Source organism: Mirounga angustirostris, unplaced genomic scaffold (genome assembly GCF_029215605.1).
Source record: "Mirounga angustirostris isolate CCGP_5_RB_7025 unplaced genomic scaffold, mMirAng1.0.hap1 SCAF_15, whole genome shotgun sequence".
NCBI lineage: Eukaryota > Metazoa > Chordata > Mammalia > Carnivora > Phocidae > Mirounga > Mirounga angustirostris.
In genome coordinates, this window is record NW_026991723.1 from 57,166,558 (window position 1) to 57,193,018 (window position 26,461).

The 26,461-nt window shown below is 39.6% G+C and overlaps 1 protein-coding gene across 8 annotated transcripts in view; it reads right to left on the bottom strand.

Moving 5' to 3' along the window:
• Positions 1-26,461, bottom strand: part of KIF24 (kinesin family member 24) — an 82,855-nt gene that overhangs the window by 46,372 nt on the left and 10,022 nt on the right. For 6 of the 8 annotated variants that reach the window (XR_010407792.1, XM_064579645.1, XM_064579648.1 and 3 more), the window contains exon 2: positions 5,483-6,128. Coding sequence is in view for 7 of the 8 variants with exons in the window: in XM_064579645.1 (XP_064435715.1) it covers positions 5,483-6,102 (620 nt within the window). In the remaining variant the exon portion in view is untranslated. Of the gene's footprint in view, positions 1-5,482; positions 6,129-6,406; positions 6,473-14,959; positions 15,039-26,461 lie in introns of those variants that run through there. The other 2 variants (XM_064579646.1, XM_064579650.1) reach the window with 2 other exon arrangements.

A 26,461-nucleotide genomic window follows, 5' to 3' on the forward strand; every position in this document is an offset into this window, starting at 1 on the left:
CAGTATGTTGGAACCACCCCTCCAAGGCCTTTAAAAGACCTAAACCCATGTCTCTTACTTCCTCTCAATCCAATTATTCTTACACATTTACTGTTTTCTTTTTTTTTTTAAAGATTCTATTTATTAGAGAGAGAGAGAACACAAGCAAGGGGGAGAGGGAGAAGCAGACTCCCCACTGAGCAGGGAGCCCGACGTGGGGCTTGATCCCAGGACCCTGGGATCACAACCCGAGCGAAGGCAGCCGTTTAACTGGCTGAGCCACCGAGGCGCCCCCATTTACTGTTTTCTTGACCATTTAATCTAATTTTTTTTTTTTTTATCCTATCTGGGTTGAAATACCTTGAATTAGGTGGTAGGTTTCAATGTACTTTTCCTCTTCCTCTTAAGTATATTCTGCCCCTCCCTTTGTCTTGCTTTCTTACTTCCTCTTTTTGTCCACCTGATATGTGTTTGTTAGAACACAATCCTGTATTTCTTCTTCCTAGGACAATTTTATGACTGGTACTGCCCATCACTATCACCCTTCTATTAAGATGCATTTCTTTTCTGGCTCTGACTTCAGTGAACTTATCAACCTTAACAGCTAGAATATTTAATGAAATATTCCTTGAGCTAGGGATACAAAATTCATCAAGTTTACTTACTGAGCCTAATGAGGGTATACATGTGTATCTCTAACAACTGACCATTTACCTATATAGAAATTCCTCTTGGGGTGCCTGGGTGTCTCAGTCCTTAAGTGTCTTCCTTCGGCTCAGGTCATGATCCCGGGGTCCTGGGATCGAGCCCCACATTGGGCTCCCTGCACCGCAGGAGGCTTGCTTCTCCCTCTCCCACTCCCCCTGCTTGTGTTCCCTCTCTTTGTCTCTGTCAAATAAATAAATAAAATCTTAAAAAAAAAAAAAAAAAGAAATTCCTCTTAACCTAAGTAACATAGGATTCTTGAAAGTAGTTTACCAGGATCAATGCCTTTGGTCCATATACTAAGAATGTCTTCGACAAGACCAATTATTCCCTTCCTTTACACTTTAGAATTTGATTAATAGCCCCTAAAAAGCCTTTGTAATAGATTTTACACAGGATATTTCACTATATAATTGTTTCATATCAATTTTCTGAGACATCCAACTGGCTGGAAAATTACTTTTTGCCAGGATTTAAATTAGTAAAAAGGAGCAAACAGAATTTCTAATATAGTTCTATATATAGAATAGTTCTAATATAGACCATAAAGGACTACATCAGGCTTTTAAAGCATGTTTTTTTTAAGGGGGGGTGAGGGGAGAGGGAGAGAATCTTAAGCAGGCTCCATGCCTAGTGCAGAGCCCAACACAGGGCTTAATCTCACAACGCTAAAATCATGACCTGAGCTGAAATCAAAAGTTGGACACTTAACTGACTGAGCCACCAGGTGCCCTGCCATGTTTTGTTTTGTTTTTTTTTAACCAACATACAGCAGAGTTTTAAAAATGTACCATTTTGAGGGGTGCCTGGGTGGCTCAGTTGTTGGGCATCTGCCTTGGGCTCAGGCCATGATCCCAGGGTCCTGGGATCAAGCCCCGCATCGGGCTCCCTGCTCAGTGGGAAGCCTGCTTCTCCCTCTGCCACTCCCCCTGCTTGTGTTCCCTCTCTTGCTGTGTCTCTCTCTGTCAAATAAATAAATAAAGTCTTAAAAAAAAAAAAGTACCATTTTGAGGTTAAGTGTGGCAAAATCCTGACATCATGAAAAGTGGATGATGGGCATTAGGGGATTCATTGATTTATTCTCCCTTCTTCTGCATATGTTTGATTTTTTTTAATAAGAAAAACATTTTTTTTTTTTAAGATTTTGTTTATTTATTTGACAGAGATAGTGAGAGAGGGAACACAAGCAGGCGGAGTGGGAGAGGGAGAAGCAGGCTTCCCCCTAAGCAGGGAGCTTGATGTGGGGCTCGATCCCAGGACCCTGGGATCATGACCTGAGCTGAAGGCAGACGCTTAACGACTGAGCCACCCAGGCGCCCCAGAAAAACAAAATTTTAATGCATTATTTTAACAAGGGCCTGTGTCAAAATCTCTAGTTATTGGGAGTATTAATAACCTAATTGTATAAAGCTAATCAAAGGACAGAAAAGTCTTTTTCAAAAGTAACTAGGGACTCTAGGATGGATCATGTGGTCAAAAGGACTAGTTTTCCAGGTCAAGGGGCAAAAAAACAATGAATGTTCTTCTGCTAAAAGGTTTTTTTTTTTTAAGATTTTATTTATTTATTTGAGAGAGTGTGGGGGGGAGAGAATGAGTGGGGGGGGGGGGGCAGAGGGACAAGCAGACTCCCTGAGTGGGGAGCCTGACATGGAGCTCAATCCCAGGACCCTGAGATCATAACCTGAGCCCAAGTCAGATGCTTAACCGACTGAGCCACCCAGGTACCCCTAGAAGGCTCTAGTTTTAATGCCCAGTGTTCCTTAGATGAAATAAGCTGTATTTTCTGACATGAAGAGTTAAAACAGCTGGAGTTAGGGCGCCTGGGTGGCTCAGTTGGTTAAGCGACTGCTTTCGGCTCAGGTCATGATCCTGGAGTCCCTGGATCGAGTCCCACATCGGGCTCCCTGCTCGGCGGGGAGTCTGCTTCTCCCTCTGACCCTCTCATGCTCTATCTCATTCTCTGTCTCAAATAAATAAATAAAATCTTTAAAAAAAAACAAACAAAAAAAACAGCTGGAGTTAGGTCTTTTTAAGATCTCTAAATGCATTAGACTTATTAAAATTCTGAGAACAGGAGTTCCTGGGTGGTTCAGTCGGTTGGGCATCTGCCTTCAGCTCAGGTCATGATCTCAGTCAGGGTCCTGGGGTCAAGCCCCACGTCAGGCTTCCTGCTCAGCGGGGAGCCTGCTTCTCCCCCTGCCCCGCCACTCCCCCGCTTGTGCTCTGTCAAATAAATAAATAAAATCTTTAAAAAAATTCTGAGACCAGTAATTTATTTTGAGCTTGAGTTGAGGCACCCAAAGAGAATGCTCTTTGGACAAGATGACATCCTAATAGCAAGACTTTAGTTGGTGAGGGAGTTCCTCAGGGTTCTGAAACCCTGACTGCTACTTAGAAATATTTGGGTAAGAAGATAATATGAAGGTTATTGGGGGAAAATGTCCTTTTTTATCTCTATTTATCTCTATTTCCCTAATATAATAAAGAGTGGAAGAGTGATAAAATAATGACATAAAAATTAAGAAAACTCGGGGCGCCTGGGTGGCTCAGTTGGTTAAGCAACTGCCTTCGGCTCAGGTCATGATCCTGGAGTCCCGGGATCGAGTCCCGCATCGGGCTCCCTGCTCAGCAAGGAGCCTGCTTCTCCCTCTAACCCTCCCCCCTCTCATGTACTCTCGCTCTCTCAAATAAATAAATAAATCTTAAAAAAAAAAAAAAATTAAGAAAACTCAATGGAATAGCTTTCACTCTGGGTTTGTCACGTATAAGCCTCTTATAAGAGCATGTATCTCACCATATGGTTGTCTGTCTTCCCGCTCACTCCCCCTAAGAGTCTAACAGCCTCCACGTATCCTGATTATCTTTAAAACTAAAATCAGACCTAGAAGAGGTAGTACTTAATACGTGCCAAATGAAATAGCAATATTTAAACTAAAATATTCATTCTGTCCAAATAAATAATGCAAATTATTTATAAGTAATTTGCAAAGTGATATCTTTATTTATAAATAATTCCAATTTAGTTTTTTTTTTAAGATTTTATTTATTTGTTTGAGACAGAGTGAGAGAGCAAGAGCAGGAACACAAGCAGGGGGAGTGGGAGAGGGAGAAGCAGGCTTCCTGCCGAGCAGGGAGCCCGATTTGGAACTCGATCCCAAGACCCTGGGATCATGACCTGAGCCGAAGGCAGACGCTTAACAACTGAGCCACCCAGGCGCCCTCCAATTTAGTTTTTTTTTTTTTTTAAGATTTTATTTATTTATTTATTTGAGAGAGAGAGAAACAGCATGAGAGGGGAGAGGGCCAGAGGGAGAAGCAGGCTCCCCACCGAGCCAGGAACCTGATGTGGGACTTGATCCCAGGACTCTGGGACCATGACCTGAGCCGAAGGCAGTCGCTTAACCAACTGAGCCACCCAGGCGCCCTCCAATTTAGTTTTTATGTGTTGTTCAATAGAAGACTAATATTCAAGAAAATATCTGTTCTTTTAGCAGAGCTAACCAATAGGACAGCAACAATCCTGGCTTTGACAGTCATGGAACAATCTAGTTCTCTAACAATTAAAAGAAGAAAAGAGTACTATATGCTCTGTGCTCTACTAAACAAAATAGTTTTCAGAAATACTATAAAATGCAGTAAGTATTTCAAATTACTAAAAGTACTTTTACCTGTAAAATTGGGTCTTTTATTTTTTTGGGGGAACAAAAGAACTGGTTGGTTATGAGATCCTCTGAAACCTTAGCCAATATAAGGCCAGATATAAATACACACCTTGTTTTAAGGTATGAATAATAGCCTTAAAAAAAATAAAGAAAATGTGGCCTAAGAATGTATTTTGTGGGGCGCCTGGGTGGCTCAGTCGTTAAGCGTCTGCCTTCGGCTCAGGTCATGATCCCAGTATCCTGGGATCGAGTCCCACATTGGGCTCCTTGCTCAGTGGGAAGCCTGCTTCTCCCTCTCCCACTCCCCCTGCTTGTGTTCCTGCTCTCGCTATCTCTCTGTGTCAAATAAATAAATAAAATCTTAAAAAAAAAAATGTGTTTTGTTTTTCCATAATTCACCATGTATAACTTTTAAAATAACCAAACAACAAATATATGTTATTTTTAAAAGAACATGTTTTCTATTATACCAATGCTGGTATTAGGGACCTTATTTCAACATTTATGTAAAGCACTAGGTGAAAATAACTTATTGTCACCCTATCAAAGTCTAAGCTATATCAAAAGTGTCTTACTCTTTTGCAATCACCAAAATCATATGTTCTTGCAGGGCTAGAACTGAAGAAAGCACTCAAAATCAGGACCATATTCCAGTGTGTGCAGGTTAGCTAATTGCACGAAAGACCTACTTAATTCAGCTACATGCTCTTTGTTTTTAATTAAGCTTTATGTCTCCTGGTTGAAGTGAATTTGATAGCTTTAAAAAAATCCTGTGGAACACACACACACACTTTTTCCATTGCAGAAGGCCAGTTAACTGTTTTACCTTCAAGGATGCATTAGATGTATCATGTTACACTATAATAAATAATAGAAATAGGTCTGCTAGCGGAATAATAGCAGATCCTGGCAAGTAACAGCTGTTTGACATACACGAACAATATCATCTTTCTCCCATCTGGAAAGTCCCAATTCCTCACGGACTTTCCCCCATCAAGGTACTTCTATTATTGTCGCAGAAGCTGTTCACTATAATTTTCTGTAAATAAGGAGTAGTTGCTCTCAGTCATGGAGAGGCTTGCCCTTGCCTGATGCTACCCTCTCCCCTACACCCCAAAAAAGATAAAAATAATTACCTGATACAAGATTGAGGGATTCCATAGTTATACCCTGAAACATGAGCGACTCTTTGAATAATGGGAATATCATAATCTCCCAGTAGTGGAGAAAAGTGATTTGATGAAAAGAGTGAAGTGCTAGTTTCTGTTTGCACATAGGAACCAGTAGCTGCAGCACTCAGAATTCTTGTTTTTGTAGGGGATTGGGGATCATCCGGCAGCATGTGCTCCAGCACTTTTAGGTAACTAGACTTCTGGTCATTAGCAGAAAAATCTGATAAACTGCACATCTCAAACCCATTGTTGTTGGTAATTCTGTCCTTGTCAGCAGGACAATCAAAATGCAGTTGCCTGCGAGGACCAGATCTGGATTCCTGAGGTTTACTGCACAGGCTGTTTGTCTGAAGAGGATGCTCTGGGCTACTGACTGCTTTATCTTCTTCCTGCATAATTTTAATGATTTTGATAAGTTGGAAGAGGCGTTTGCGGTCGTTCATGTCATGCACTCCCAATTTGGAGTAGTCCTTCATTGTAACCTTGGCTAATTCATCTATTTTTTGAAGGCCAAGGGCAGTAAAATGAGGATAATACTGTGCAAGTTCAGCTTCACAAAGACATTCATACAACCAGGATGTCATTTTTTGTGAATAAGTTTCTATAAATTCTGAAAAGGAAAAAAAAGCCATTTACTTGAAATATAGTATATATATTCCTTTTAAAAAATGAAAATCACAAAACATACAGAAAAATCCATTCTAGCATACCAAGTTTTTAAATATATTTTTCTTCTGAAATAATTAAACAGCACAGTGCATAAGTGTAGATGCTTATGATGCATTTGTAGTGACAGATGTAATTTATTCATCTGCTTAATACAAATGGAACTTCAATTGCATATATACACAGGTACATGCACATACACACACAATGCAAGTCACTTACTTATTTCTAGGGAGTTCCTTCCAAGCTTGCAATATCTACTTAACACATGCCACCAACTACTGAAACCTTGTTCCCAACCACTGATTGAAGCAGGACTAATTTTAGATGTTCAAGTTAATGTCAAGGCATGTTGCACAACTGTTTCCTATGATTAATGAACAAAGGCTAAGAATACTCTTTCAGAATGGAAAGCAGAATTAAATAGCAAACCAGAGAACTGATATAACTCAGAGGAAATCACATTTGTATCTGCTGAGTACTGATAAAAGTTAATTGAATAAAGAAGTAAAAACATCATTAATTCAGAATTTAATTCAGGATCTCAGATCATTCTAAAAGGCAGGTGAAGGTAGGTGGTTGTAGATGTTGTACAGAATATAAAATAATTTAACTGGGATAAATAAATAAATAACCTAGGAAAGTAATATTATGGTCAAGATTTTATATGGTTGCTGGAGGACCTGACTGGCTCAGTCAGAAGTATATGTAACTTGATCTCAGGGTCGTAAACTCAAGCCCAACACTGGATGGAGAGAGAGAGATAAATAAACTTAAAAAAAAAAAAAGATTTTAGAGGTGCCTTGGTGGCTCAATCAGTTAAGCGTCCAACTCTTGATTTCGGCTCAGGTCATGATTCCAGGGCTGTGCTCCACGCTTGGCGGGGGATCTGCTTGAGATTCTCTCTCTCCCCCACTCTGCCCCTCCCCAACTTGTACTCTCCCCTCTCTAAAACAAAATCTTTAAAAAAATAAAAAAGATTTTATATGGTCGAACATTGAAATGTTTAAAAAATTTTAACACCAAGGGATTTAATCAAATACTAATAAATGATGTATTAATAACACATAATCCTGGTCTATTATAAAGTCAGGAACCCTGAGAAATTCTCCACACCACTGTTAATCAAGTTCAAGTTCATGAAAATATTAAAAACTACATTTTCTTTCTAGAAACTGTTTTATAATTCAGTTTTCAAAGTTCAGTTAATTCTTGGTAAAGCTTTTCTGGTTGTTGTTTTTTTAAGATTTTATGTATTTATTTGACAGAGGGAGACACAGTGAGAGAGGGAACACAATCAGGGGGAGTGGGAGAGGGAGAAGCAGGTTTCCTACTGAGCAGGGAGCTCAATGCGGGGCTCGATCCCAGGACCCTGGGATCATGACCTGAGCCAAAGGCAGATGCTTCACAACTGAGCCACCCAGGCGCCCCAAGCTTTTCTGTTTTTCATTTTAATTTATATTTTGTCTTCATTCTAGGAGAAACAGAGTTCAGGGTCAGATAATAAAGGTGATTAAAGTACCTTGTATAATTAACTTCGTAGGTAATGCTACTTAGAGTAAGGAAAAGGCCAAAGAGCCTACACATCCTAAACTCATTCTGCCCTTTTCCATTTGTGGAAGATTTGGGGGAGTGGGGGAGGGTCACAAATTCTTTGCATGTCCTTTCACATCAAGAGGCAGTGTCCTTTTCCTCCCATTGCATCTAGGCTGGCTTTGTGACTGCTTTGCCTGACAGAATGTGGTGGAGCGACACTGTGTGACTTCCATGCCTAGGTCTCAAGAACCCTTGCAGCTTCTGTTCTCTTGCAATTCTTTTGCTGCCACGTGAAGAAGCCCAACCAACAGCCATCATCGAAGCCAGCCATGTCAGATACGCCATCTTAGACTATTTGGCCCCAGTGGCACCATCAAATGATTGCAGCCACAAGAGTGACCCCCAGTGAGACCAGAATTACCTAGCTAGGCCTAGCCCAAATATGTGACTCACAGAACTGTGGGCAAATAAAATAGTAATTGTTTTAAACCACTTAATTTTGGGGTAGTTTACTTCACAGCAGTAGATAACTGCAACACTGCTTCTATGCCATTTGAAGTGTTGTACCTTTGCCAGAAATGTTCCCAACCCGGTCTCCTAAAATGAGTTAAGCCCATCCTTTCAAAATAGCTCAATAGCTCTCTGCCCCATCCCCCATGAAGCCTTCTTTCATTTCGCATCCTCTTCTACCATTTACCACCAAACACCCTAAACAGTAGCTGAATCAGGCCACCAACCCCTTTACTACTGTTTCTTCTACCTGGAATATCTGTCTTTCCCAAGAAAAACTCTACTTATAGTTTTCTTCTGTGAGGTATGCCCTAGGCAAAGGATTACTGGTATTTCCTCTGTACTTCAGTAGTAATAATAATAGCAACTAATATTATTGAGCATTTATTATGTAGCAGTCACTGTTCTAAGTACTATCTGTTAAACTTCAAGCAACCCTATGAAGTAGATACATGTGCAATCTTCGGCAAGTTACTTACTCAACATCTATGAAACTCATTTTTCTCAACTGTTAAGTGGGAATGTAATAGTCCCCACAGTGCCTAGGATTAGGATTCAATGAGAGAATACTTGTAAAACTCTCAGCATAACACCTGGTATATACTCAGTGCCCAGTAAGTGTTGGTAGTTATTACTACGATAAATTTTTTCCTTTTTTTTTTTTAAAGAATTTATTTATTTATTTGACAGAGAGAGACCACAAGCAGGGGGAGTGGCAGGCAGAGGGAGAGAGAGAAGCAGTCTTCTTCTGAGCAGGGAGCCCGATGTGGCACTCGCTCCCAGAATCCTGAGATCATGACCTGAGCTGAAGGCAGACGCTTAGCCACCCAGGTGCCCCATACTGTGATTTATTTTTTTATTACTTACCTTCACCTAGCACAGAAGCTAGAACAGAATAAGCCTTCAGTGTTTTGGTATGTTTTAAGTTACTCCCAAGCAGTTACATTTCCTCTGTGACTCAGCCTAACCCAGAGCAACAACAGGTTAAGTGCTATGCAGTCTTCCTATATTTCACACACCCATTCCCTTGGTGACATACCAAACTCTGATTACCATGACCTCTACTGCATTCCTTAATCAGTATCTAAAAGACTAATGTGTTCATCTTGCAACGCTTGGCTATCCCATACTATCCTGAAAGGGGAAGATGCTGGAGCCAGCAGTAATCTGGATATGCAGATTAAAGCCCCCCAGGCATACTTCTACATAAACCGCAGCATGCTGCCTTTCTGAGCTCTATAGTTAGCCTACATTCTTTTGTTTTATTTTTTGCGTTTTCTTTTTTCAGTGCAAAAAGGTGTTTTTATTAAAGCACAGGGACAGGACCCATGGGTAGAAAGAGCTGCTCTTTTGTTCTAAAATTAGATACGCTTTTTTGGTATCACATTCCATTTTACAAAGGTCCAACCTCCTCCTCCTTCTGGGGCAGAATCACCCTAGGAATTTAAAAATATAAAGATACTAAGTTAAGCAGCTGCCTTCAGCTCAGGTCATGATCTCAGGGTCCTGCGATCAAGCCCCGCATGGGGCTCTCTGCTCAGAGGGGAGTCTGCTTCTCCCTCTCCCTCTCCCTCTCCTGTGCTAGGAAACAATAAAATCTTAAAAAAAAAAAAAAAAATTAGTTTAGGGACTGGTTAAATAATAGTAACCCATTAAATGGGATACTATGAAGCAATTACAGAGAATAAGTAAACTCTCAATGTATTATTGAAGAAAAAGTAAGCTCTTCAATATATTGAAAAGTGACTAAAGCAAGGTACAGAACAGTTTGTATGTTTGTAAAGGTTTGTAAAGGTACCAGTTATTAAAGAGAAAGAGATAACTATCATAGATCTATATATTTGCTTATCAGGCATAAAGTATCTCTGATAGGATGCACAAGAAAGTCAGAGTATTGGCCTCTAGGGGGAGGGGAACTAGTTGAGAGGGCAAGTGTGGGAAGGAGATTATTATACATCCAATAAATGCCAGTAGTTATTACCTTTCCTATTGCTATTTCTATTTCACTGCTGTCTCCCATCACCCAGAGCAGGACTTAGAACAGCTGTTTTTTAACTTATGAAACTATGTGACTATATAATTTATTTTAAAAATATATTCCTAGGGGTGCCTGGGTGGCTCAGTCGTTAAGCATCTGCCTTCGGCTCAGGCCATGATCCCAGGGTCCTGGGATCAAGCCCCGCATCATGCTCCCTGCTCGGCAGGAAGCCTGCTTCTCCCTCTCCCTCTCCCCTTGCTTGTGTTCCTGCTCTCGCTATATCTCTGTCAAATAAATAAAATCTTAAAAAAAAAAGAAAAATATATATATATTTCTAAATCCATCTACCTTCCTCCTTCCCAGCCTTCTCAAATTGACCTGATACAACTACTTGTTCCTATTTTGGTGTTTTTCCCTCTAGCTTTTTTTTTTTTAATGCATTTTTTTTACATTGTATATAACATTGTACTTATAACCATACTGCAACCTACTTTAACATAAGCATTTTCATATTCTGTTTGTTATAGCCATTAAAAACAATTCACACAATTATAAATAATGTTTGCTGAATAGATGAATTACCCCGGGGAAATGTGATTTCTCTCTCCAAATTTCTATAGTGTTTCGATTTTAAAACTGATAGGGGCACTTATTACAGACTCATATATATTTATTTATTGCCAGCCTTGTTCTAGAGATGATGTAAGGTGGCTCTGCCTTATACTATAGTGTGAATTCTTCAAGAGAAAACTAATATGATCTGCTCAGTCTAGCATTTGAGCTAGAAAGGTATGTAACAAGTATTTGCTGAATGAACACAATCTGCTTAGGACAAAGAACAAAAGTTCTACCATTTCTACTTTTTAACCAAGGCACCTACATGATTACAACATTGCATGAAGCTTGCTTATGTGGCTATGGAGCCATTTTCTGTTTCCTAATTCTCTACAAGTCCCACCACCCAAAGTAATGGGGACAACCTCAGCGTCCTTACAACCTAGAAGAGCCTGATACCAACACAGTATCTCTACCAATGTCACCTTGAACACTTCATATAGCTCAAAAAAACATTTTATGTAACAAGGCTAATAACATTATTTCAGCACTTAGTGCACAGTCATACTACTTTGATGATCTGATTAAACTGAAATTTATTTTTATATTTTATGTCAAGAACTATGTGTAAGTCCTTTACATAAACTATTTTATTGAATCTGGCTAAACCAGAATTCCATTTTTATTTTTAAAGATTTTATTTATTTATTTATTTGAGAGAGAGAGAGAGCATGAGAAAGCACGAGCAGGGGGAGGGACAGGAGGATTAGACTCTCTGCTGAGCAGGGAGCCCAACGCGGGGCTTGATCCTAGGAGCCTGGGATCATGACCTGAGCCAAAGGCAAATGCTTAACGACTGAGCCACCCAGATGCGCCTGCATGTATCTTTTTGAGTTAGTGTTTTCTTTGAATAAGTCCCCAGAAATGGAATTGCTGGATCATACGGTAATTCTATTTTTATTTTATTTTTTTTTAAGATTTGAGAGAGAGAATCCTCAAGCAGACTCCCCTGCTGAGCATGGAGCCCTACATGGGGCTCTATCCCAGGACCCTGAGCAGACCACTCAACCAACTGAGCCACCCAGGTGCCTCCTAATTTTATTTTTTTGAGGAATCTCCACAGTGGCTGTACCAATTAACATTCCCACCAGTAGTGCACAGGGCTCTTGTTTCTCCAATTCCTAGCCAGAATTAGTTATATCTTGTCTTTTTGATAATAGCCATTCTAATAGGTGTTACAGCTCAGTGTGGTTTTGATTTGCATTTTTCTGATGATGAGTGATATTAAACATCTTTTCATGTACCTGTTGGGCATCTGTATGTCTTTGGAAAAATGTTCAGATCCTCCACCCACTTTTTTTTTCTAGATTGTTTATTTTGCTATCAAGTTGTAGGAGTTCTTTAAAAAATATATCCAGAATATATAAAGATTTTATTTATTTGTCAGAGAGAGAGACAGTTCAAGCAGGGGGAGTGGCAAGCAGAGGGAGAAGCAGGCTCCCCACTGAGCAAGGAGCCCGATGCAGGACTTGATCCCAGGACGCTGGGATCATGACCTGAGCCAAAGGCAGATGCTTAACAGAGTCACCCAGGCATCCCTCTTTATATATTCTGGATATTAACCCTTTATCAGATATATGATTTGCAAATATTTTCTCCCATTCAGTAGGCTGCCTTTTCATTTTATTGATGGTTTCCTTTGACTGTACAGAAGCTTTTTAGTTTGATGTAGTCCTACTTGTTTATTTTTGCTTTTGTTGCCTTTGCTTTTGGTGTCAAATCCAAAAAATCATTGCCAGAACTGACATCAAAGAGCTTACCACCTATATTTTCTTCTAGAAGTTTTATTGTTTGAGCTCTTACATTCAGTCCTTAATCCATTTTGAATTAATTTTTGTGCATTTGCACGTTGCTGTCTGGTTTTCCAACAATAAAATTTATCTTTAAACATTTATGTATGCATGTATGTATTTAAAGATTTTATTTTTAAGTAACCTCTACACCCAATATGGGGCTTGAACTCACAACTCTGAGTTCAAGAGTTGTGTGTTCTACCAACTGAGCCAGCCAGGCACCCCTAAACATATATATATTTTTAAAGGTTTGAGAGATCGCGTGCACGCACGCACACACACACACACACGTGCACACACGCAAGCAATGGGGGTGGGGGGGTGGAGGGACAGAGGGAGACGGGGAGAGAGAATCACAAGCAGACTCCCCGCTGAGCACGGAGCCAGGAGCCAGATGGGGTGCTCAATCCCATGACCCCAAGATCATGACCAGAGCCAAAATCGAGTCAGATGCTTAACCAACTGAGTCACCCAGGCACTCCCCCAAATATATGTATGTGTGTGTGTGTGTGTGTATATATATATATTTTTTAAGATTTTATTTATTTGAGAGAGAGAGGACGTGAGCAGGGGGAAGAACAGAGGGAGAGAAAGCCAACTGAGCACCAAGCTTGAGGCACGGCTCGATCTCACACCCCAGAGATCATGACCTAAGCTGAAATCAAAAGCCCAAAGCTCAAACGACTCAGCCACTCAGGCACCCCTAAACAAATATTTTGAAAATATCTTTTTATAAAAATATTGTTTAACTCAGAATCTGAACAAGTTCCACACATTTGGTTATGTCTCTTAAGTCTTTTATCTTACACAGCAGTACCCCATCCTTCCTTTTTTTCCTTTCTATTCCTTGATTTGTTGCATAAACCAAGTATGTTCCAAGTATGAGACATACTAAAACAAAACAAAACACTGTCCATTTGAAATTCAATTTTAACTAGTGTCCTGTTTTGTTTTGGCCTAATCTTTTAACCCTATATTAGAATCAAGTTCCACATTTCCACGTTTCAGGCAAAAATACTTCACAGGTGCTACCATGTGCTTTAAAATACATCACCTGGGCGCCTGGGTGGCTCAGTCGTTACATGTCTGCCTTCGGCTCAGGTCGTGATCCCAGGGTCCTGTGATCGAGCCCCGCATCAGGCTCCCTGCTCAGTGGAAAGCCTGCTTCTCCCTCTCCCATTCCCCCTGCTGTGTTCCCTCTCTCACTGTGTCTTTCTCTGTCAAATAAATAAATAAAATCTTTAAAATACATCACCCTAGGGGCGCCTGGGTGGCTCAGTTGGTTGAGCGACTGCCTTCGGCTCAGGTCGAGATCCTGGAGTCCCGGGATCGAGTCCTGCATCGGGCTACCTGCTCAGCAGGGAGTCTGCTTCTCCCTCTCCCACTCCCCCCTCTTGTGCTCTTTCTCTCTCTCAAATAAATAAATAAAATCTTTAAAAAAATAAATAAAATAAAATAAAATAAAATAAAATACATCACCCTAGGGGCGCCTGGGTGGCTCGGTCATTAAGGGTCTGCCTTCGGCTCAGGTCATGAACCCAGTGTCCTGGATTGAGCCCTGCATAGGGCTCCCTGCTCCGTGGGAAGCCTGCTTCTCCATCTCGCACTCCCCCTGCTTGTGTTCCCTCTCTCGCTGTGTCTCTGTCAAATAAATAAAATCTTAAAAAAATTTTTCTTTAAAAAAAAATAAAATACATCACCCTCACATCAGAATATATGCAAATGTCTGCTAGAATTGCAGCCTGATTCCTTCATTGTAAAGTTCTCTCATCAGCCATTAATCCAACGGTTTCATCCAGTGATGACTGCTACCTGCCTCAATTATTTCATGAAGGGCTGCAAAATGGTGATTTTCTGAATATATCATTATTGGTGGAATTTTCCTGTAAAGAAAAACTTTTTGTCAACAACTAGAGCTACTTGATTATCCAAAGTAGAGTTTGTACATGAATGCAGGAGTGGTATCTAATGAGTTCCTTTAGGATTTGGATTTTGCTTTTTTTGGGGGGGGGGGGGGGGAGTAGGGTGCTTTTTAAAAATTCACTATTTACTCATGGTTTTGTTTTGTTTTGTTTTGCTGTTTTTAAAATATATATTCTACGTGTTTCAATTAGCTTAGTCTTTGACAGCTTCATCTTTTATATTTCCTGATCAAAACCTAAAATGAGCTTTCCGCCAAGAAACACTCCTCTGTCTTAGAAGTAGCTGCCACTGTCCCACATCCAGCTAAAGATTATGCATTCCCAGCAAGTCTTAAGCACAGAGGGCCTGAGCATTAGGGAAAGAAGGAGATCAGGAATAGCTCTATACAGCCACAACTAATCCAGAATGGTCACTACTTACTTCATATTTGAGTTACTGGATATTCTCTCTAGATCAATTTTCAACTTCAGTGTCAACTCCAATCAATTAGTTTTGGCTTCTGGAAGTATTTATTAAGAAGGATTTTGAGCATTTTTAACCATTAATAGAATACAGGATGAGAATTGGGGTATTGTCAAATCATTTCCATTTTGTTTCTTGTGCTCCTCATATATTGGGAGTTAAAAATTTACCACTGACACCTTTGTCACACTGTGATAAAATGATGTAAATAGACTTCCACAACATAAAGATGATAGGATACAATATCCACTAAGAAGCAAAACTATCAGACAAATAAATGGTATTAGATCAAAATTTTTAGTAAATTAAGTATTTCAAATATTTTAAGAAATTTGACCTCAAATGTCCTCTACTGCTACTAGTTCATAACATTTCAGATAAACATGACAAATGGATAAAGGAAGAGGGGCGCCTGGGTGGCTCAGTCGTTAAGCGTCTGCCTTCGGCTCAGGTCGTGGTCCCAGGGTCCTGGGATCGAGCCCCACATCGGGCCCCCTGCTCAGCGGGAAGCCTGCTTCTCCCTCTCCCACTCCCTCTGCTTGTGTTTCCTCTCTCGCTGTGTCTCTGTCAAATAAATAAATAAAATCTTAAAAAAAAAAAAAAAAAAAGGAAGAGTTAGAGATCAAGGCTGACGGCTGTTGATTTTGTTTAGTGTTTGAGCATTCCTACTACATTAACTACAGAGCAAAGTGGGTAAATACATATTTATACAAATACACAAGTACATATCTGCGCTTTTCTCCCTCCTATACCCATGGTAAATAATCCAAATCTATTCAGTGTTTTTTCTTATTAAGCCCTTATTAAAAGTTGGAATCCCCTTTTTGGGGTGTGTGTACACAGTAGTGTACAATTCCATGAATTCTGACAGTTGTATATACCTGTGAAACGACCACCACAATTAGAATATAGAACATTTTCACTACTTTCAAAAGATTCCTCATGCCTCTTTGCATTCCATTCTTCTCTCTGCCCCTGGCCCTGGGCAACCATGATCTGCTTTCTGTCATTATTTATTAGTTTGTATTTTCTAGAATTTTATATAAATGGGATTATACAATATAGTCTCTTTTGTATCTGGCTTCTTTCATTTAACATAATGATTTTGAGATTTATCTGTGATACACATCTCACTCCCTCATTTTCCTTAGAAGGAGAAAAACTGGATGAATCAATGAGTGGCCCAACGTAACATAGCTCTCAAGTAAGTTCTAAGATTGGAACTTAAGTCTTCTCACGGCCAGTCCCATGTTCCTTCCGCTATTCCAGCTGCCTCCTTCACAAGTAGGGGCAAAGACAGCCACATTGCCATTCCCCTGCCACGACAGACCTACTGTCTACGCTGCTCAGTGGGCCAGGAGCCTCCTGCATCTGTGCTGCAGCAGGGAATGCCTCCCACCTGCCATCACCAAGAAAATTCCCTGCACATCAGTGAAATCCAAATGGGGCCAGATGGGCAGGGTTTTGTGTGTGTGTGTGTGGGGGGGGGTGTTAATATTTATTTTATTTATTTGAGAGAGAAGAGAGCGCATGCGAGTGGGGGGTGGGGGTGGGGGAAGAGGCAGAGGGAAAGGGAGAGAATCTCCAGCAAACTTCCCACTGAGTGAGGAGCCTGATACAAGGGCTCGATCCCATGACCCTGAGATCATGACCTAGCCAAAATCAAGAGTTGGATGCTCAACCGACTGAGCCGCCCAGGCGCTCTGATGGGCAGATTTTTATACATAGGGCCCACTCACATTCAATGCCACAAGTATGCAGAGTTCTCTTTTGTGACACCCAGAATCTGCTAGGTCTCAGCTGTCACGTTAACAATCAGAAATTACTCTTGGAAGAAATCCAATTGGCAGAAATTCCAACTTTCTTATCCTGGTGTTAGAGAAAATCAACTGGAAGGAATATATGCAACTTTATACACAATTAAGGAAGTTTATTCACATTCCAGGATGTGGATAAGATCCAACTATTTCACATGCTCTCTCAAACTCTCCATTCACCTAAAAAATGTAACTTTATCCATTTAAATTGGCTGAAACTGAACTTGGAATCAGATTAACTCTCAGCCATCTAGCTGTGTAAACTTGGGCAAAGTCAGTTTCTCTGAGTTTAATTTCCCTTCTCAAAGGATGCAGTAAGAAATTTATGTAAAACTAATTTGAAAACTGTAAAGTACTCCATAAGGATGGCGACATGCTCTTATTCAGCACTGATCACTGTGCCTGGCATGTAGGAAGTGCTGGCTGCCTGACTAGATACAAATAGATGCACCATATGAAGACTTTTAACATTGTTAAAAGATAGTTTCTATTATTTGGTGAAAAGTTGAATATATAACAGAATCAAAAAGTAAGGGACTAGAGATACTAAAGTAGATATACTTTCAAAATATACTAATTAATAATAATAGTATGTGTAGGCTTCTATTAACTTCAAACTATTTCATCAATGACAATTGTACAAGTACTTTTCTCTTTCATTGGCATAGTTAATATAAATGATTACATATATAACGTGGAGATATTAGATGATGCTATATATTAAAAGACTAACACTTGACACAAATATAAGTCATGTGTATGTGTGGTCTTATTTTTCTTTTAATCAACTTTACTTACATATAATAAACTAGATCCACATCAGGAGTAGAGTTCTACGAGTTTTGACAAAATACAATCAAGATAGTCCCATCAGTCACTTCTAAAATTTCCTAATACACTCTTGGCTATCAATCCTCTCCTCTACCCTGGGCCCAAGGTAATCACTGACCTGCTTTCTGTCACTATAGATGAGTTATATTTTCTAGAATTTCACATTAAATAAAATCATATAGTGTCATTGTTATTTTAAATCCATGTAACATATAGAGAAAAGAGATTTTCAACTGTGTGATTTTTCTTTCTTAGGCCTTTGGAAAAAAGTTAAAATGATATCAGTTTTCATAACTTTTTTCACTGACCTAGATGACATCTGCTAATAAAGGAAGACTTTTTTTTTTTTTTAGATTTTATTTATTTGACAGAGAGAGATACAGCGAGAGAGGGAACACAGCAGCGGGAGTGGGAGAGGGAGAAGCAGGCTTCCTGTGGAGCAGGGAGCCCGATGCGGGGCTCGATCCCAGGACCTGGAATCATGACCTGAGCTGAAGGCAGACGCTTAACGACTGAGCCACCTAGGCGCCCCGAGGAAGACATTTCTTAAATCAGTCTAATTTTTTTAAGTCAACCTGAGAAAAACAAGGAGTTGGTGAAACAAACACACATATAGTGTCAATGACTTGGAAAAAATATTCCTTATAAAAATTGTTTGAAGCAATCCCATGGGTAAATTGGATCTCTATCTCTATCTATCTCTATCTATCAATAGATAGAGATAGATAATTTTTTTTTGAAGATTTTATTTGAGGGGCACCTGGGTAGCTCAGTTGTTAAGCATCTGCCTTCGGCTCAGGTCATGATCTCAGGGTCCTGGGATCGAGCACCGCATCAGGCTCCCCGCTGAGTGGGGAGCCTGCTTCTCCCTCTCCCTGCTGCTCCCCCTAATTGTGCTCACTCTCTGTCAAATAAATAAATAAAATCCTCAAAAAAATTATTTTATTTGAGAGAGAGCACGAGCAGTGGGGAGGGGCAGGGGCAGAAGGGAAAGCAGACTCCCCGCTGAGCAGGGAGCCCCATTAGGGGCTCCATCCCAGAACCTTGGGATCACGACCTGAGCCAGAGGCAGCCACTTAACCAACTGAGGCACCCAGGAGCCCTGGATATATTTGTTTAAATTTTTATTTTGGGGGGGCCAAGAGGCGTATGGACAGAGGGAAAGGGTGAGAGAGAATCCCAAGCAGGCTCTACACCCAGCACAAAACCCACAGCAGAGCTTGATCTCACGACGCATGAGATCATGACCTGAGCTGAAATCAAGATCTCACGACCCCAGGGTCACGACCTGAGCCAAAGCAGCCGCTTAACTGACTGAGCCACCCAGGCACCCCAGTAAATAGGCTATTTTTGCTAAAAGAGTTCTGTCTTCTACGTCAAGGGGGAGACAACTGAGTAACTAACATGAACCCAGTGGCAGGTATTAGTATTTCAAAAAACCTGAAGAAAACATCAGAATCCACTGTTATCTTCACAATTCTATAAGCAGACTATTCAATACGTCTAATAAAAGTTTCTGATTGCTATAAAAAAGTAGAAAATCTAAACCTAAGGTCTATATATTCCTTGCTAATCAGAAAAACTGGGGGAAAATGGCCCAAGTTCAAAAGCACCCAAGTTATTTTTAGTTTCCCAAATTCATTTGACATCACATATACTTCAATTATCAAAGAGGGAATAGGAAAAAAGGGTCAATAAATCCCTCCAGGACATCATTAAATTCTAACAACTTTATTGAGATATAATTCACATACCATAAAACTCACCCATTTAAAGTATACAATTCAATAGTTTTTAGTATATTCAGAATTGTGCAACCATCACCACAATCCAATTTTAGAACATTTTTATCACTCCAAAAGAAACTTCTACCATTAAACTTTAGATATTACATTAACATCTAAAAGGGAAAAGCTCTTCCCCTAAAGCTTTCACTTCTATAATTATCAAAACCAAAGTTAACCATGGAAGAAACTGAGAAAATGTACTGAAATTTTCTGTAGAAATTTGAGCTGCGGGGGTACCTGGCTGGCTGTCAGTACAGCCAGACTCTCAATCTCAGGGTCGTGAGTTAAAGCCCAAGTTGGGCATGAAGTCTACTTTATAAAAAGATGCACATGCTGAACACTTAGACTCTTCAAGCAGAGAATGAAAATCTCAAGAGCTTTACTTGAGTAAATTAGAAAGGCATAACAAACATGTTCTAAGTGGGTGTGATGGCTATAGTTTTTAAAAAGTAATTCAAGGGGTGCCTGGTTGGCTCAGTCAGTAGAGCATGTGACTCTTGATCTTGGGGTTGTAAGTTCAAGCCCCACTTTGGGTGTAGAGATTACTTTAAAAAAAGGGGGGGGTAGGGGCACCGGGGTGGCTCAATCGGTTAAGTGTCTGCATTTGGCTCAGGTTATTATCTTAGGGTCCTGGGATGGAGCCCCGTTCTCAGACTCTCTGCTCAGCAGGGAGTCTGCTTCTCCCTCTCCCCTCGCCCCTCGCCACCCCCTGCCCCCGCTCCTGCTCTAATTAAATATTTTAAAAAACTAAAAATAAATAAAAATTTAAAAAGAGTAATTCAATATTAGCTTAATAATGGATAAACCATTTTATTCAGATGCTTAGGAACTGTATTCTTATTTATTTTTAAAAAATTTTATTTGACAGAGCAAGAGAGTACAAGCAGGAGAAGCAGCAGAGGGAGAGGGAAGAGCAAGCTCCCTGGTAAGGGTGAGCAGGGAGCCCAAGGTGGGGCTCAATCCCAGGACCCCGGGATCATGACCTGAGCCGAAGGCAAACACTTAACTGACAAGAGTCACCCAGGCGCCCCTTCTTATATATCGTACATAAAATAAATTTGTCTGTTTAGAAAAAGAAAAAAGAGCCTGACTCACTTGTACATGGACTTCAGGGTATTAAATAATCTTTGTTATTTTGATAATGGTTAATTGATTCCTCTTTAAAAGGTATTTATTTATATTATAAAAAATACAGTGAAGAGGAAAGTAAAATGTGGTTTGGGGTAGTTTTTATAGTAGCTGAAAACCTGCATGTGTTCATAATCTTTTTAAAAGAAAAATATTCAAATTGATTACAGAAAAATTCATGTTCCCAAATTAAAAAAAAATTCTCTCCATTCAACAATAAAATTCCAAATTATTTTCTAAAATATTTTATTTATTTATTTGAGAGAGTACGAGAGTGAGAGAGAGCACGGGCGGTGGGGGAGGCAGAGGGCGAGGAAGAAGCAGTCTCCCTGCTGAGCACGGAGCCACACGCAGGACTCGATCCCACCACCGTGAAATCGTGACTTGAGCCGAAGGCAGACACTCAACTGACTGAGCCACCCAGGCACCTCAAAATTTCAAATTATTTATGCTAAGCAACTCCTGAAACAACTAAGAGTTCATAAATGCCAGAATTATCCAGGTCATTTGTGAGGAAATTAAAAAAACACAGCCACACAGTAGACAGAACTTAAATGTAACTAATCCTATACAGAACCTGACAAATAACAACTTACAAAGTTCTTTAAATGACCATTAAGTTTTGGGGCACCTGGGTGGCTCAATCAGTTGAGCGTCTGCCTTCAGCTCAGGTCATGATCCCAGGGTCCTGGGATCGAGTCCCATATCAGGCTCCCTGCTCAGTGGGGAGTCTGCTTCTCCCTCTCTGTTCTCTCTCAATTGGAAAAAAATCTTTAAATGACCATTAAATTTTAAGTAAATATTTCTGTATGGAAAAGTTTTTTTTTTTTTTTTTTTAAGATTTTATTTATTTGACAGAGAGACACAGTGAGAGAGGGAACACAAGCAGGGGGAGTGGGAGAGGGAGAAGCAGGCTTCCCGCCGAGCAGGGAGCCTGATACGGGGCTCAATCCCAGGACCCTGGAATCATGACCTGAGCCGAAGGCAGACACTTAACAACTGAGCCACCCAGGCACCCCTGGAAAATCTTTTAAAAAGGCTCATTTAGCAAGATACATTTATGAAATGTGAAAGGATAATATCTCCTTCTAAATATGATTTTATTCTATTAGAGAAAAAGTTCTTAATGAAATGGCAGAGAACATATGGTTCTTGAGAAAAAGAAAAGAGAGGTGCAGTGAAGCAGGTTATCTTCACCAGGGGAAAAGAAGTGTGGAAGAACAGAACAGAATAAATTAGAGAAGGCAGAGCTATGGAGAACTTTCAGAATCAAGAATCATGGGGCTAGGGGTGCCTGGATGGCTCAGTCATTGGGCATCTGCCTTCGGCTCGGGTCGTGATCCCAGGGTCCTGGGATCAAGCCCCGCCCGCATCAGGCTCCCTGCTCAGCGGGTGGCCTGCTTCTCCCTCTCCCACTTCCCCTGCTTGTGTTCCCTCTCTGTCTGTCAAAAAATAAATTTAAAAATCTTAAAAAAAAAAATCATGGGGCTAAATCAGTAATACTGAAAAACAGTTTGACATTATCTTATGAAGTTGAGCCTTCATATATCACAGAACTAAGCAACTCAATTCCTAGGTATATACCCCACAAAATGTTTGCACATGCTTTAGGAAGCACATACAAATATCTTCATAGCCGCACTCTTCACAAGAGCCAGAAGCTGAAAATAACCTGAATGTCTATTGGCTGGAGAATAAATAAATTTGGATATATACATATAATGGAATATTATACAATAGTGATAAAAGAATTATAGCTACATTCAGTAATTTATCAAATCTCAGAAACATCATGAGAAAAACAAATCCTAGAAAACTGTTTTTATTTATAAGGTTTAAAAGCAAGCACATCCAATGTATTATTTAGGCATGTAAACACAAAATGTAGAATAGTGGTTACCTCTGAGGAGAGAGCAGGGAAATGTGCAAGAGGAGAACATAGGGAGATCATGTGCTACGTCCTGGATATTCATTTTGTATTATGCTTTATAACTTACATATATGTTTCACACTTACTCTTTGGTATGCACCACATTGTATTTCTATAAGATTAAAAAAAAAAAAAAAAGAAAGAAAAGGAATTCTACAGCTAGCCAGGTCAATAGAAATCATCTAGTCAATAGCTGATCTAATCTAGAATATTTAGCGCATGAAAGATTCCTTCATACCTTGCAGTTTGGCTTACAGAGCATTTAAATTTTTTTTTTAGAATTAGTTGCACTATTTAAAAATCAAGAGCAATTAAAAATAATCCAGTTTCTACTTTTCTTGAAAATTAAAAGATAGTTACATTGGGCCTACAATAAGATAAGTCAACAGACGAAAACTGAGTTGTGTCTGCGCTCTTTAGAAGACCATATACTACCCTATACACCATGGTGTCTCTGCTCCTGGTTCCTTTATGCCAACCAACTTTATTCATTTACATTAATTGGTTAGCCCTGGGGGCATTTGAGTTTGAGAGCCAGGATGTAGTCCAACACTTTCCTTTTATGTGGTAACTAAAGCTCTGAATGATTAAGTGACTTGCCCAAGGTCACAGAGCTTTGGTAGGCTAAACCTCCATGGCCTCTTCAAACATCTTCCTATTTTCCACTCTCTATATACTCAATTATGTATGTTTTAAACAAATATGCTGTTCTTGAAAGTAAGGGACTACATAGGAAGGTTAGCATGCATTAGAGCATATTACACTCTATTATTACAGTAGTATGAAAACAAAAGGACTAAAATTGCTTTCTTTTCTTTTTTTTTTTTTTAAGTAGGCTCCATGCCCAGCATGGAGCCCAGCATGGGATTTGAACTCAGGACCCCGAGATCATGACCTGAGCTGAGATCAAGAGTTAGATGTCCAACTGACTGAATCACCCCAGTGCCCCAACTAAAATAGCTTGATTGCCAAGAAATATTTCTTCACCTGAGTTCCCCTAAATTGTGACAATGACCACTTTTAAAAATATATAAAACAACTTTACTGAGATCGAATTCACATAGCATACAACTCACCCACTTTAAGTGAATTCAGTGGCTTTTAGTGTATGTTCACATCCTAAACCTCCAACCCATTCAGCTGTAGGACACATTAACAATGATCACTTTTTAGGGGATTGCTAACAAAGTCACTGGGGTCTACTGTACCATTAGAAATGTATATAATACAAACCCAACATTCTCAATCAATTTTCATTAAAATGTTTCTGTACCCCATGTTAGGCATAAGGTCCCTAATAATAACATAAGTAATTCAGTATTATCATTGGAAGATTAAAAGGTGGATGATAGAGTATACTTTTCCCCCAACAAGGGAGTTAGTTATTTCAAACTCTAGGGATTATTCTATCTATAGACTAGTGATCTCAACAGAAGACAAGTGATACTAAACAACTGCTCAAAACAACAGCTGCAAAGGAATGAGAATATATGACACTTAATGGAATTCTTAGGGCTAGATGTGGACTTTGGGATACCAATCATGTGAGTTATACCCAAAAGCAGTTTTTGAGAGATTCTTTTTTCAGTGGAAAAAGAAAAGGTTCAAGTTTATGGTTAAGTAGTTAATACTTTGCAATTACTCCAATTCCTTTCAAAAGCCCCACTATGAGCTTATTAAATTTCTTAGTTTGGTAAAAAGCATGGAAGCAATCACCTAAAAATAAATATAAGAAAATTATTGAACCCAGTTATCTGAAAACAACATAAGTATTACTCTCTCTAAATACAGAGGCTTAATTTTAAAGAATTTCCAGGAATAGATGGTAACCAATGTTGGGTTTAAATTCAGTGCTTTAATTTTAAAATCCTGGTCTAATCCAACTGTAAATTGTCATTTGCAGATTTTTGCCATTTTGCAGTTATAAAATACTTTCAACAAAATATATCTTCATGCGTTTCATTGGAAAAATAACTATTATAATCAGTTTTTTTTTTTTTAAGATTTTATTTTTAGGGGCATCTGGGTGGCTCACTCGGTTGAGTGGCTGACTCGTTTCCTGCTCTGGTCATGATCTCAGGGTCCTGGGATGGAGCCCTATGTGTGGCTCCACTTTCATCGGGAAGTCTGAGGATTCTCTCCCTCTCCCTCTGCCCCTCCCCCAAGCTCATGCACGTGCGTGCACTCTCCTTCTAATCAATAAATAAATCTTAGGGGGGAAAAAAGATTTTATTTTTAAGTAATCTCTACAATGAACATGGGGCTCGAACTTACAACCCTGAGATCAAGAGTCACATGCTCCACTGACAGGCTCCAGACGGCCAGGCTCCCCTATTATAATCAGTTTTTATAAATTACTAAATTACTAAAATGATATAGATTCTTTTACTCAAAGTAACATCCTTTTGGGAACTGGGGCCACAATGGCACCAGGAATTATTTCTAAAGGATGCTGAAGGTTCAACATCCACAAATCAATCAATGATACACTACATAAATAAAAGAAAGGACAAGAACCGTATGATCCTCTCAGTAGATGGAGACAAAACATTGGACAAAGTACAGCATCCTTTCTTGATCAAAACTCTTCACAGTGTATGGATAGAGGGTACATACCTCAATATCATAAAAGCCATCTATGAAAAACTTACAGCAAATATCTTTCTCAATGGGGAAAACCTGAGAGCTTTTCCTCTAAGGTCAGGAACACGACAGGGATGTCCACTATCACCACTGCTGTTCAGCATAGTATTAGAAGTCCAAGCCACAGCAATCAGACAACAAAAAGAAATAAAAGGCATCCAAATTGGCAAAGAAGAAGTCAAACTCTCACTCGTTGCAGATATGATACTTTATGTGGAAAACCCCAAAGACTCCACCCCAAAACTCCTAGAACTCATACAGGAATTCAGTAAAGTGGCAGGATATAAAATCAATGCACAGAAATCAGTTGCATTTCCATACACAAACAACGAGACAGAAGAAAGAGAAATTAAGGAGTCGATCCCATTTACAAGTGCACCCAAAACCATAAGATACCTAGGAATAAATCTAACCAAAGAGGCAAAGGATCTATACTCAGAAAATTATAGAATACTCATGAAAGAAATTGAGGAAGACACAAAGAAATGGAAAAACATTCCACGCTCACAGATTGGAAGAACAAATATTGTTAAAATGTCTACGCTACCTAGAGAAATCTACACATTCAATGCAGTCCCTATTAAAATATCATCTACTTTTTTCACAGAACTGGAACAAATAATCCTAAAATTTGTATGGAACCAGAAAAGACCCCAAATAGCCAGAGGAATGTATGATCCTCAGAGGACAGCCAGAGAAATGTTGAAAAAGAAAACCAAAGCTGGTGGCATCACAATTCCAGACTTCAAGTTCTATTACAAAGCTGTAATCGTTAAGACAGTATGGTACTGGCACAAAAACAGACTCACAGATCAATGGAACAGAATACAGAACCCAGAAATGGACCCTCAACTCTATGGCCAACTAATCTTCGACAAAGCTGGGAAGAATATCCAATGGAAAAAAAGACAGTGTCTTCAACAAATGGTGTTGGGAAAATCGGACAGCCAATTTTCAGAAAAATGAAACTGGACCATTTCCTTACACCATACACAAAAATAGACTCAAAATGGATGAAAGACCTAATTGTGAGACAGGAATCCATCAAAATCCTTGAGGAGAACACAGGCAGCAACCTCTTCGACCTTGGCCAAAGCAAGACCTAGACAGGTCTCGAAAGGCCAGGGAAACAAAGCCAAAAATGAACTACTGGGACTTCATCAAGATAAAAGATAAAAAGCTTTTGCACAGCAAAGGAAACAGTCAACAAAACCAAAAGACAACCGACAGAATGGGGAAGATGTGGGCAAATGACATATCAGATAAAGGGTTGGTATCCAAAATCCACAGAGAACTTATCAAACTCAACACCCAAGGAACAAAT